We start from the raw sequence: 12,752 nt of genomic DNA, 5'->3' as shown, positions 1-12,752 counted from the left end.
ATATTTTTTCATCGTTTTTGCGATATTAGGAATATTTACTGTTATTGTTCTATGAAATATTGGGAATTTATTATGGAAATTTTTATTGAAATTGTCCTATTACTTCTCAAAAAAAGCCAGCCATACCTATTTATTATTTTGCTATTAAATTTAGCTTTACTTTTGTACTTGAGATCTGGAAAAACTCATTGACTCAAAAGTCATCATTCCAAACAACTGTAGAATTTGACAAAGTAAAATAAGATTAGTCTAAAAAACTTTATATACAAGTATTCACATTTTGAGAAGGTGACAAGCTCTTGTTCACAAGCTCTTGGCTGCTTAGTTTGTTTGATTAGGATTCCGAGTGACAATTTGATGTTTTTTTGTTTTTTCTTCTTCACAAGCTTTGAGTGTGTTCAGTCGAAATTTTGTATTTTTTGTTCCTTTTCTAATGATTGCTTTGAGATTATTGTCAAAATTAGCAACAAAATGGTTGAATATTTTGGACATAAATGTATAGGAATTTAAATTATATTTAGAGTATTGCTGTAGATTTTCATACAAAAGAAGGTGTTGAAATTATTCAAGAGGTTTTATGTTATTTTTATCATCGTTTTTTTTTATACTTATATGCTTTTTTATTTATTTATTTTTTGTTTTTGAAAAATACTTTTGTTATTATTTTTTTTTAGTTAGCTAAAACTAGTGATGTTTTTATTGAAAACTACATATGCGGAAAGTTAGATGCAGTTGGTCTTGGTTATGAAACACTCAAAGCACTTAATCCAAAATTGATTTATTGCTCAATTACAGGCTATGGATCTCGTGGCTTGTTATCTGACATTGTTAAACCTGGGTATGACCTTGTTGCAAGTTCTATTGGTGGCTTAAATGCAGTCACTGGACCTGAGGTAAGAATTGAGGACTTTATTGTTTATAATGCTCAATTTTTTTTAGTTAATTTGTTGTTGCTGAGTAACTTACAAAACTTATCTACCTTCTGAAACATTAGTGAAAAGTGAAAAACAAAAGTGAAACTTAAAAAGTTGTTAATTGAACATTATTGTTAATTAAACATATTGATAAAATAACCTCATAATTTTACTACTTAAATTTTTTTTTTTTTTTATATTGTACTTTTTTAACTTATTCAAAATATTGGTTAAGTAACACGTTTAATTTTTTTTTAAAAACATAACAACAAAGTTTTTAAAAAAGATACAATAATACAGATAAGTAACATAATAAATAATTTTATTCTAAATGTTATATTATTTTATCTGGATAAATGATGTTGTGTTGTACAAATGTGTTTATATGTTAATAAATTTGTATTAATTTTTTTTGTTAATGTTGCCATAACATTGTTGCTATAAAACCGTTGCTATAACTTTGTTGCTATAACATTGTTGCTATAACATTGTTGCTATAACATTGTTGCTATAACATTGTTGCTATAACATTGTTGCTATAACATTGTTGCAATAACATTGTTGCTGTAACATTGTTGCTATAACATTGTTGCTATAACATTGTTGCTATAACTTTGTTGCTATAACTTTGTTGCTATAATATTGTTGCTATAATATTGTAGTTTAAAATAGATGCATGAAAGAAATTTGTTTGTTAGTCACCGTGGCTGCAGTATTATTTTGTAAGAAATACAAAATTTCCTCATAATTATGTGGCATAAATAATGTGACATTCATCATTATTGAACTCCTAGAACCAAGAAGAAGTTTTATATTAAAGCTATTCTACTTCCCAGGTTATCTACCATTCTTCTCAGTTAGTTACCATAACAAGATTCATTACACCTAACTTAACTATAATTTGTTGTTTTTATATCAAATCTTATTATATACATGCTTCAAGAGTATGAATCCTTTCATACTGTACTTAATTATCATTTCCATAGTCTCATATTCATAAAGACTAACTAGCTGTTGAGTGCTCATTTAGCAATTTAGGAACATCCTTAAAAAGAAGAGCTATTTGCAGAAATTAAAACCAGTGTTTATAGTCTAAAATTACAGTTATTTACATTTTTTTTAAATTAAAAATTTGATATCTATTCAAAGTGGAGTGTAAAGTGGTGTATGAAACATGAAGTATGAAGAGCATTGTTATTACTTGACTTAGTTTGATTGGCTGAACCAAGAATATCTTTGATTGTGAAATCTGATTGCGAACATTATACTTGCCCAAAATCTGTGTATTGCACATAAAACATAAGAAATAATTCATTTAAGCTATACATATATAATCCTATACTTTCAAAGTTATTAAAAATACACACACATTTATGTGTGTATATATAGTAATATAATATCATATCGTTTTTTGTTTTTTTTTTCAGTAAAAACATATTAGAAAATGTTAAACAACATTATAACTGTTTATATACAGTGTCTTTGTGTCTTGGTAAGTTTTTGTCTAATGAACAACATTAAGATTGCAGTATTTGTTGACATCTTTTTAGTGAAAAAATACGTAATCTAACTATGACCAAAAATCTGGTCAATATGTGCAAAACTTGGTCCATAATTGCTATTAAAATCATAAAAAATTGTTCCACATGATTTTCTAAACCAATACACACTCAAATTTTAAAATTTAGTAAAGACATTATAATTCATAAACATGATGTAATTTGCTTGCATATTCAGTTCTGCAATGGACATGCATTTGACATCAAAATATGATGAAGAAACAATTAACTTCAAACAGAATAACTCCCTCAAAAATATCATTCATCATCACTCCTTCGTTAGAAGCAGAAACTCTTTTATTAAAATTGTTAGAAGCAAGAAGAAGCAGTAACTCCTTCATTAAAATTATTAAAAGCAGGTTGAAACAGAAACTCTTTTATTAGAATTATTAGAAGCAGGAGTAATATGTCACTTCAATTAAAAAACTATTTGATTCCATAATTCTTGTAAAAGAATTCCCGTCTTTGCACATGCTGAACTTGAGAATTGTATAAAATATGTTTTTCTTTGAAAATCTGCTGTATGAATTTGAATTTTTTTATTCAGAACTAGAAATTTATATGAAATATTTAATGCAATAAAAAATTTATCAGGCGCTATTATGCTGACAGCTTAAAGACAAATGCTGTGCCCATTATTTGTTCTTTTTTCATCAATGTGATCTTTGAAGGCATTTACCAAGACTGCATAGGCTGCATTTGACGAAAATGTATTCCATCCATTTACTATGCGGTTAGTGACAAAATGCTTCCACTCTTCGCAATTTTTGACTACTTGCTTAGTTAATCCTTGATTGTGCCTTTGTAGGCAATAATCATTTATACCATACACATGTCCTGTGCAAACAAACATCTAAAAAAGTTTTTTCTTAAATAAAAACCTTATTATGAAGTTTTTAAAATACATTTAAAATTAATTGTATCATTAGTTCTTTTGAATATTTTTTTATGTCTACTGTGTGAATCAGTATTAACATATGGATGCTGTTCAATAAAGAGTTTGCTGCATAAAGAAAGTACTTTATCACAAAATAAAAGAAACAAAATTTATGAATACCTGTTTTTGATTTAAGAGGATTTGTGATTTCTACTTTAAAGTATATTTAAATAAAATAGTGAAAAAGGTTTATAAGTTTTAACATTTTAACCGCCAAACCAAGGCTCAGCTAAGATTCTCTAAATTAGATCTAACTCTAACTAAGATCTCTAAATTTTATCTTAAAACTCTAAATTAGATCTAACTCTAAATTAGATATGAGCTTCACTTTTAGCATACATATGGCTTCTGGCTAAACCAATCAAGCTTTATTGTGCTTTCAATAAATATTTAATAAAACAAATCTTTTATTTGGAATTTGAATTTGCTTTTTAGTTTTTAGTTTCTTGCGTATCACATCTTTCAACCATCAAGTTATATATCTCATCTTTCATCCATTAGAAGTTGAGACTTTACTTGTCACAAATTAATAGAATTTTACAATTTGTGTTTTTAAGTTTAATTAATATTTATTTCGAACTGGATCTTTATTTAATGGCTTTCTCAAATCTTGTATGTAGTACACAACCACAAACATTACAATACAGTCAAAAAAACAAATGATAAACCTTGAATTACTTTTTAACATTAACCATTTAAGAACTGTTGCTATTTGCATCAACCATTTAAGAACTTCAAGTTCTTAAATGGTTTATGTAAAGAGCAACAGTTAAGAAATATTTGGGGTAAAAGTAACAACACAGCAATATTCTTTAAAAAAAGTACATGAACATTTTAGTACTAAACGCACCTTTTCTGAAGCTTTTTATAGCTTGACCCATTTTTATTCCAATAAAATGCCTTTTCATCAATAATTTCACTTTCATTTATTATATATTATATTGAAAATTTAGATATATTGAAAGGTAAAAATAATTTTAAAAACTAAAATTTATATGTAGAAAATACTTTATAATCAGCTTCAATTCAAACTTTAGAAATCAAATGATGATCAATAATCAAAACTTGAGTATTTCAATTTTTTTTAATTACTGGATCATTTTTTTTATAAAACCAAAAGATGATGTTAAAAGTTGAGGTTAAAAGTTAGGACTTTACAGGTTCAGGCATTTTTTTTCTTAAATTCAGGTTTAATTTGGATCCCCAGTTCAGACAATAAGTTTTAAGTGTGTGTCTTAGATATTCCTATCTAATCTATTTCTATCTAATGTTTAATTCCTATCTATTTACAGAACTAAATATATTATTTTTATAATCTTTAATAAATTTAAAACACAGGTAAATTTAAAATAACATGTTAATATTTTAGCTGTTATTTTAGTCAATAGCATTAATGATAATATAAATATTTATACTTATTATTTATATAATAATAGTGAATAAAAGCATGTATTTAAATAAATAAACACAAAGTATAACAATAGTTATATAGTTTTTTTTTTTTTGTAATTTTAATTCTGATTTAAAAAAGTGTTACACATCTTGAAAAGTGAATAAAGTGCGCATGTTTACTTTCAACACTAATATAAATATTTTTTTGTAATTTAATTTGTGATTTAAAAATGTGTTTGTTCACTTTACTTAATAACTTAAAGAACAATAATACTCCAAAAGTACATATATCCCTACTATTATATTTTACACACACACACACACACACACACACACACACACACACACACACACACACACACACACACACACACACACACACACACACACACACACATATATATATATATCTAATATATATATATCCAATCTTATAAATCTCATCAAAAGTTACATAATGAACAACTACCTATTTATTTGAAGCAAAATATTAAGACTTACAACAAACCAATTAATTTTATTACACCAATGCTACCTCATTTAACTCTAATAAATTATCCGAGCTGTCCACACTTACTTTGACAAACATTTACAGATAGATGTTATCGCAATTACAGAGACTTGGTTCAAATTGGATACAATTAAAAACATTGATGGATATGACCTATATCGTGCAGCTAGAGATAGAATTGGAGGAGGAGTTGCCATTTATGTAAATAAAAGTCTTACGAATATAGAAGTTGGTAATCTGCATCTTAACAATACAGAGATTGAACAAGTCTGGTACTCAATAAAATGTAATAATTTTAAGTTAGTTGTTGGTTGTATATATCGACCATCAAATTCTACAGCTGATTACTCAAAATCAATTCTTAACTCAATCAAAACTGCTTCAAAACTTAAAAGTGGCAAAAAATACACGGATCTCATTGTTGTAGGAGATTTCAATTTCCCTAATATAGAATGGACAGATGACGGTCCAATAATTCATTCAAGTGAAAACTTAACTGAGCATGAGTTTATTAAAGTTTTAAATGGTTGTTCTTTATACCAAGTAATAAACTTTCCAACATTTAAACAAAGTGATTCTGTTCCTGCTGTTAACACCCTTGACCTTGTTTTAGCGTGCAATCTGAATTGCATAGATTTTCTTCAATGTGGTCCACAGTTAGGTCACTATGAAAAGGGAAAATACCATTACTCCATCACTTGGCAATATTTTACTAGTTATAGTGACAATAAAGTATTCACAAGAGATAAGTTTTGCTTTAAAAAGGGTAAGTTTACACAAATGATTAAGTACTTGAAACAAGTCAACTGGATTGAGCTATTTCATGATAAATCAGCCTGTGAGTGCTATGAGTTATTTTTACATATTTATAATGAATCTTGTCGATTGTTTGTTCCTATTTTTAATAACAAAAAAAAGAATAGCCAACCATGGCTGGATGCAAAAGTTAAAAAGGCAATAAAGATGAAACAATTTCTATTTTATTCGAATGTGTATCGGCAAAGTCAAGAATCTCGAAAGGATCTCAACAAAATTTGCACTAATGTTAAAAAACAAATTAAAAGATCAACTTGAGAATACGAAATGGATTTAGTAAAAAGAGCAAAGCTAACACCTAAACTTTTATTCTCTTACGTAAATAAAAAACAAAATGTTAAATCCCAAATTAGAGCCATGAAAAATAAAGAAGAACAAGTTACAACTGAAATATCAGACATTTCAAATATATTAAATAAGCAATTTAAGTCAGTCTTTGTAAAAGATGATGACCAAGCAATACCCAAGTTCTTGAAAAGATGTGAAAATCAATGTGATGACAGTATATTATCTGATATGATTACCAATGAAAAAATACTAAAAATGTTAGAAAGTATTGATGAGTCAAAAGCCATGGGTTTTGATGAAATTAGTCTGTTTGTTTTAAAACATGCTACAGAAGGTTTTTGTTGATCCGATTATCTATATTTTCAAATTGAGTTTTGACACTGGTTGTGCCCCTTACCATTGGTCTGTTGCAAATATATCACCTATTTATAAAAGGGGATCAAAACTTGAAGCAGAAAACTATAGAACAATATCCTTGACGTCTGTGATTTGTAAAATGTTCGAAAGCTTATTCGGAACATAATTCTGGAACATTTAATTTTAAATAGTCTTATTTCTGAAAGGCAAACTGGTTTTGTTCCAAACAAATCATGCACAACAAATTTGATTGAGACAGTTGACACCATTACATACGAAGCTGCAAAAGATAAACCGTTATGTGTAATATATCTTGACTTCTCAAAAGCTTTTAATAAAGTAGAACACAAAAGGTTATGAAGCATATGGTATAACAGGAAAAATATATAACTGGATTAAAAGTTTCCTTACAAATAGGAAACAAAGAGTTACTATTGGTAATACATTTTCAGAATGGGTATCTGTTACCAGTGGCATTCCTCAGGGTTCAGTTCAGGGTCCCATTTTATTTCTGCTATTCATAAACGACTTGCCAGAAGTTGTGCAAAACACATTTAAAATGTATGCTGACGATAGTAAATTAATAGCCATAGAAGATTCCCTTGATAAACACTCAGAAATACAAACTGACTATGACGACATTGTGAAATGGTGCAATGATTGGCGTATGGAACTTAATTGCGAAAAATGTAAGGTGATGAGATTGGCAATCAAAATGTTCTTCGAGGTATTGTTAAACCATACACATTAAGTGTAAATGGAATGAATTATGACCTCTCAAACGGTGTAATAGAGAGATCTAGGTATTTTTGTACAACCGGATATGAAATGGAAACATCAAACACAAGTATGTGTTAACAAAGCTTTAAAAATACTAGGTTTGTTAAAAAATGTCTTTGAAAGTAGAGATTGTAATATGTGGAAAATTTTGTATACAACCTATGTTCGACCTCATCTTGAATTTGCAGCTCTAGCATGGAGTCCGCCAAATGTAGCTGAAATTTCAATGCTTGAACGAGTTCAGCACAGGGCCACAAAAATACCTTACTCAAATCGAAGGCTTTGTTATAAAAAGTGGCTAGTTAGAATGGGTTTAACGACTTTAAATCTTAGAAGAAAACGAGGAGGCTTGATTCACTTATACAAGACATTGAACCATTTAGAGTATGTCAATCTTAATGTCAAACCAGTCTTTAAGTCAAATGTTGAATTAGATGGCCCACGTTCCTTAACTAGAGGTCACAAATATAAAATTAGGATGCAGTATTTCACCCCTTGCGAAATAAATGACTTTCGTGCATCGGTTAGCTCAAGAATACATTTCTTCTCAAACAGAGTGTGCTGAAATTGGAACAAACTTCCGGATATTGTTGTAGAGGCCGAGAGCTTAAATAAGTTTAAAGCAAGTCTTGATGAATGGTTTACAAACAATGAGAAAATAATGATTTAGAAAAAAAAAAAAAGTACTGGGCTGCTATAGCTGAACGTTGCTACGTCTCAGCTTGTGAATCAGATTCACACATTTTTATCACTAACTCTCTCTCTCTCTCTCTCTCTCTCTCTCTCTCTCTCTCTCTCTCTCTCTCTCTCTCTCTCTCTCTCTATATATATATATATATATATATATATATATATATATATATATATATATATATATATATATATATATATAAACATATACAATATATATAAACATATACAATATATATATATATATATATATATATATATATATATATATATATATATATATATATATATACATATATATATACATATATATATATATATATATATATATATATATATATATATATATATATATATATATATATTGTATATGTTTATATATATTGTATATGTTTATATATATGCATACTTATTTTGGCTTGCATATATTTTCAGGAAAGTGCTCAATGAATTAAATTAAAATAAATTAAGTTAATATGTTTATATATATATAAATATGTATCTATATTATGTATTATATATAACATACATATTATGTATACATATGAATTTACAATTACTCCTATAAAGATTCATTACTTTTTGGAAGTTTAGAATGGAGAGCCATGTCGAGTAGGGGTTGCAGTAACTGATATTATGACAGGCATGTATGCACATGGAGCTATTCTTGCAGCACTTTATCAAAGAGAGATAACTAAGTTGGGCACTAAAATTGATACCTCACTATTGCAAACACAGGTTTTGATTTTTTTTAACTTTTTAAACACTAATTAAATATTAGAAAATATTTTTAAAAGTATGTAAAAAGTTAAAATAATGTAACAATGAAAATAAAAAGTAAAAATAATAATGATGATGAATAATAAAACGAACTTAATTTAAATTGTTTCAGATAAGTTTATTTAGTTTATATTGAGTAAAAAAACAAAAGTTATCAAATTAAAACTTATATTTTTATTAAATGCATTTTAGCAAGTTGTTGGAATTATTTTAAAAAATTTTTGAACCTCTATTGTTTATAAAATTATGTAGCAAAATGTAAACAAAGATATTAGCCGTTGACAGACATATTGTTTTTCATTGTTCAAGTTTTTGTTGATAAAGTTATTTTTCACTAAAAAGTTAAGTCAAAAGTTTAACCATAAAACCTTGTTGTCTAGAAAACATTTCTGTCACAGTCTTACAAAACTGTTCTCTTAAATTTTTCTTTATTAGTCTTAACAAGCTGCTAGAAAATCCAATTTTTTTAAGTTCTAAAGATTAGTGTGACCTTCTGACTATTGAACAATTAGTTTTTATACTATTATTAACAAGGTGTTTGAGTCTTTAATTACCAAACTTCCATCATCTTATTTTGAGTCCAACAACTTGTTCTCCTACAATCAATATGGATTTTGATCCAATTGTTCTACTGCTAACTTTTAAACTTTTATAACAGAAAGGTTTTATCATGCAATAAATGGAAGCAACGAGACAAGAGCTATTACTCTAGACATATCAAAGACATAATAAAGTCTAACATTCTAGTCTTCATAAATTCTTTTCACATGAAAGTTTTTAAAAACTATTGGTCTTTTCTTTTTAACTGCTGTTATAAAGTTGTCCTCTAAGTCATCAAAAAATTTCCATGTTTTAATTGCTTAGCACAGGCAACCATGAATAAAACTTACAGTGACTGGTAAGTTTTAACCTAATAAAAACATTTTTTTTCTGGCAATAGTAATTGTTATGTTGTATATATGGATGAATGACAATACTCTTACAGGCTTTTGCAGGGTATAAATAATGGAAAATTTTCATAATTTTTCTAGGTCGCTGTAATGAGTCATATTGGTTCAGATTTTTTAAATGCTGGTGTTAAAGCTCCTCGTTATGGAACAGGTCATCGAGCAATTGTTCCTTATCAAGCGTTTGAAGCTGAGGATGGTCAGTTGTTTGTCATTGGAGTAGCAAATGATAATTTGTTTCAAAAATTTTGTTTGGTAATTTGAATCAGTGGTTTACTTGTTTATCTTTTTTTTTTATTGTAAAGATATTTTTTTTTTAATGTATTTTGTTATTGATTTTTACTTCTGGGAATTTTATGATCTAATTTATGATAATAATTATATGTTAAATATATATATAAATATATATGTTATATATGTTATAAATATATATATATATATATATATATATATATATATATATATATATATATATATATATATATATATCTGAATATATGTACAGTACTGGTCATAAGTTTAGAGCCACCCCATTTTTTTTTGTTTTTGCAGATTATAAAGCCATAACCCCAGTGCAGCAAAATAATATATTACTGAAACATGCAAAATATATTGTTATAACATTTTAGTACCAAAATGAGTATTAAAATATTAATAATGAGTAGGTCCACCTTTATTTTTAATTACTTCAGTCAACCGGGCTGGCATAGTGTCAACAAGCTTCTTGCAATCAACAGCAGTAATACTAGTCCAAGCGGCAGAAATAAAGTCCCAAAGTTCATGTTTATTACTAGCACGTTTGCCTGCACAGCGGCGATCAATTTCATCTCACAAATTTTCTATGGGGTTCAAATCCGGTGACTGGGGTGGCCAGTGCAAGACTTGAACACCATTAGCAGCTAGTAAATCTTTAGCCATTTTGGACGTGTGCTTAGGATCATTGTCTTGCTGAAAGATCCATGGAAAAGTTGCAGGAAACAATGATGTTGCTGAAGGTAGCAAATACTTTCGCAAAATATCTCTATACATGGCACCATTCATGATTCCTTCCACCTGATGCAACTGGCCCGGCCCAAAAGATGACATACAACCCCACACCATGATGCTACCACCACCATGCTTTACAGTTCCCTGCAAACATTGCGGTTTATATGATTCATTTTGACAACGCCAAACGAAAATATGTCGAGAATCATTACCAGCTAAATTAAATTTGGACTCATCAGACCACAACAATGTTTGCCAATCAGTAACACTAAAATGCAAAAATTCGTGTGCAAATTTGAGACGCTTCTGCTGATTAATTTTGGAGATAAAAGGCTTTTTAATAGCAACACGACCATTCAAACCTTGTTTATTCAAACGACGACGAACAGATTTTGGAGATATTAAAGGTCCACCAACATCATGCCACTGTCGAGACAAAATTTTGGAAGAAAGACGACGATTTGTTAGGGCCAGGCGTTTTAAGGTTCTATCTTGACGTAAAGTTGACATTCTAGGACGGCCACATCTGGGTTTGTCCATGTATTTGATTCCAAATATTTCTTATATGCATTTTGTACAGCATGGCGACTTTTTTTCAATTTTTTGGCTATATCATTTAGGCTTAAGCCACTAATTTCCTTCAAAGCCATCACCTGGGCCCGAACAGTTGAATCAAGGCTTTTAGCTTTGCCCATTTCAGAAAATATTTTCACTTAAACTCTAAAATAAAAACGAAATTAACATTAAATACATTATCTAACTAGTGTACACATTCCAAAAGCATATAATATGTAGCATAAATAACAACTGAATTAACCAAAACATTGATACCAATGCATCATAAAGTTACCAAAATATGTTAAAATGTTCAAAAATTGGCTATAATGTTCAAGAACTCATGAAAATCAATATTTATATTTGGTTTAATACACAATTATTCATGAATATCAATAGATTTGTACCTTGTCAAATTACTATATGCATTGTTATGCTTATAATGTTAACCTCACCATATTTATGCCGCAAAATGATGAAAAAAACAGGTGGCTTTAAACTTATGACCAGTACTGTATGTATATATATATATATATATATATATATATATATATATATATATATATATATATATATATATATATATATATATATATATATATATATATATATATATATATTTGATAATAAATAACAGAAAAACAAGAACTTTTTTAAACTTTTTATTGGTTTTAAATTCTTGGTTTAAAAATCTTGTCGCCTTTATATTTGCACATTTATTGAACATCTTTAGGTTTTCTATTTTTAATTATCATATCTTGATCGTCATAACAATATAAATAAAATTGTTAATTTCCAATTGGAAGACAAATCAACAATTTTATTCAAATTTAACTATATTTTGGTGTGACACTAGGTCATTTGGTCAAATTTTCAATTAACTATATTGATGAAAATTTGACCAAATGACCTAGTGTCACACCAAAAACATTTTCTTTTATCTTTATCAATTTATTTATATAATGTTATATTTGTTTATTATAATTGTTATATTAGATTTATTTTTTATTACTTATGATCATTTAAACTTTTTTGGGTAGTTTACTGTGAACATAATTTTTTTATTTAAATTGTTAATTTTTGTTTTTTTCCAGGCAATGGATTTATCATTACTTTTAAATGACGAGCGCTTTAAGTCAAATAAATATCGCGTGATACATAGAAATGAACTTATTCCAATTATATCAGAAAAGTATATATATATTTTTTTGTTTACTCTTTCATTATAAGCCTTTTTTA

The 12,752-nt window shown here is 27.6% G+C and overlaps 1 protein-coding gene across 1 annotated transcript in view; it reads left to right on the top strand.

The window, feature by feature from the left end:
• Positions 1-12,752, top strand: part of LOC100199476 (succinate--hydroxymethylglutarate CoA-transferase) — a 38,794-nt gene that overhangs the window by 10,679 nt on the left and 15,363 nt on the right. Inside the window, exons 5-9 of the mRNA XM_065791428.1 lie at positions 522-572; positions 675-893; positions 8,839-8,982; positions 10,056-10,226; positions 12,608-12,705. Coding sequence (XP_065647500.1) covers positions 522-572; positions 675-893; positions 8,839-8,982; positions 10,056-10,226; positions 12,608-12,705 — 683 coding nt within the window. The remainder of the gene's footprint in view (positions 1-521; positions 573-674; positions 894-8,838; positions 8,983-10,055; positions 10,227-12,607; positions 12,706-12,752) is intronic.

This window comes from Hydra vulgaris, chromosome 02, assembly GCF_038396675.1.
Source record: "Hydra vulgaris chromosome 02, alternate assembly HydraT2T_AEP".
Taxonomy (NCBI): domain Eukaryota; kingdom Metazoa; phylum Cnidaria; class Hydrozoa; order Anthoathecata; family Hydridae; genus Hydra; species Hydra vulgaris.
The sequence above is the reverse complement of the archived record's forward strand: the minus strand, read 5'-3'. Positions and strand labels throughout refer to the sequence as shown.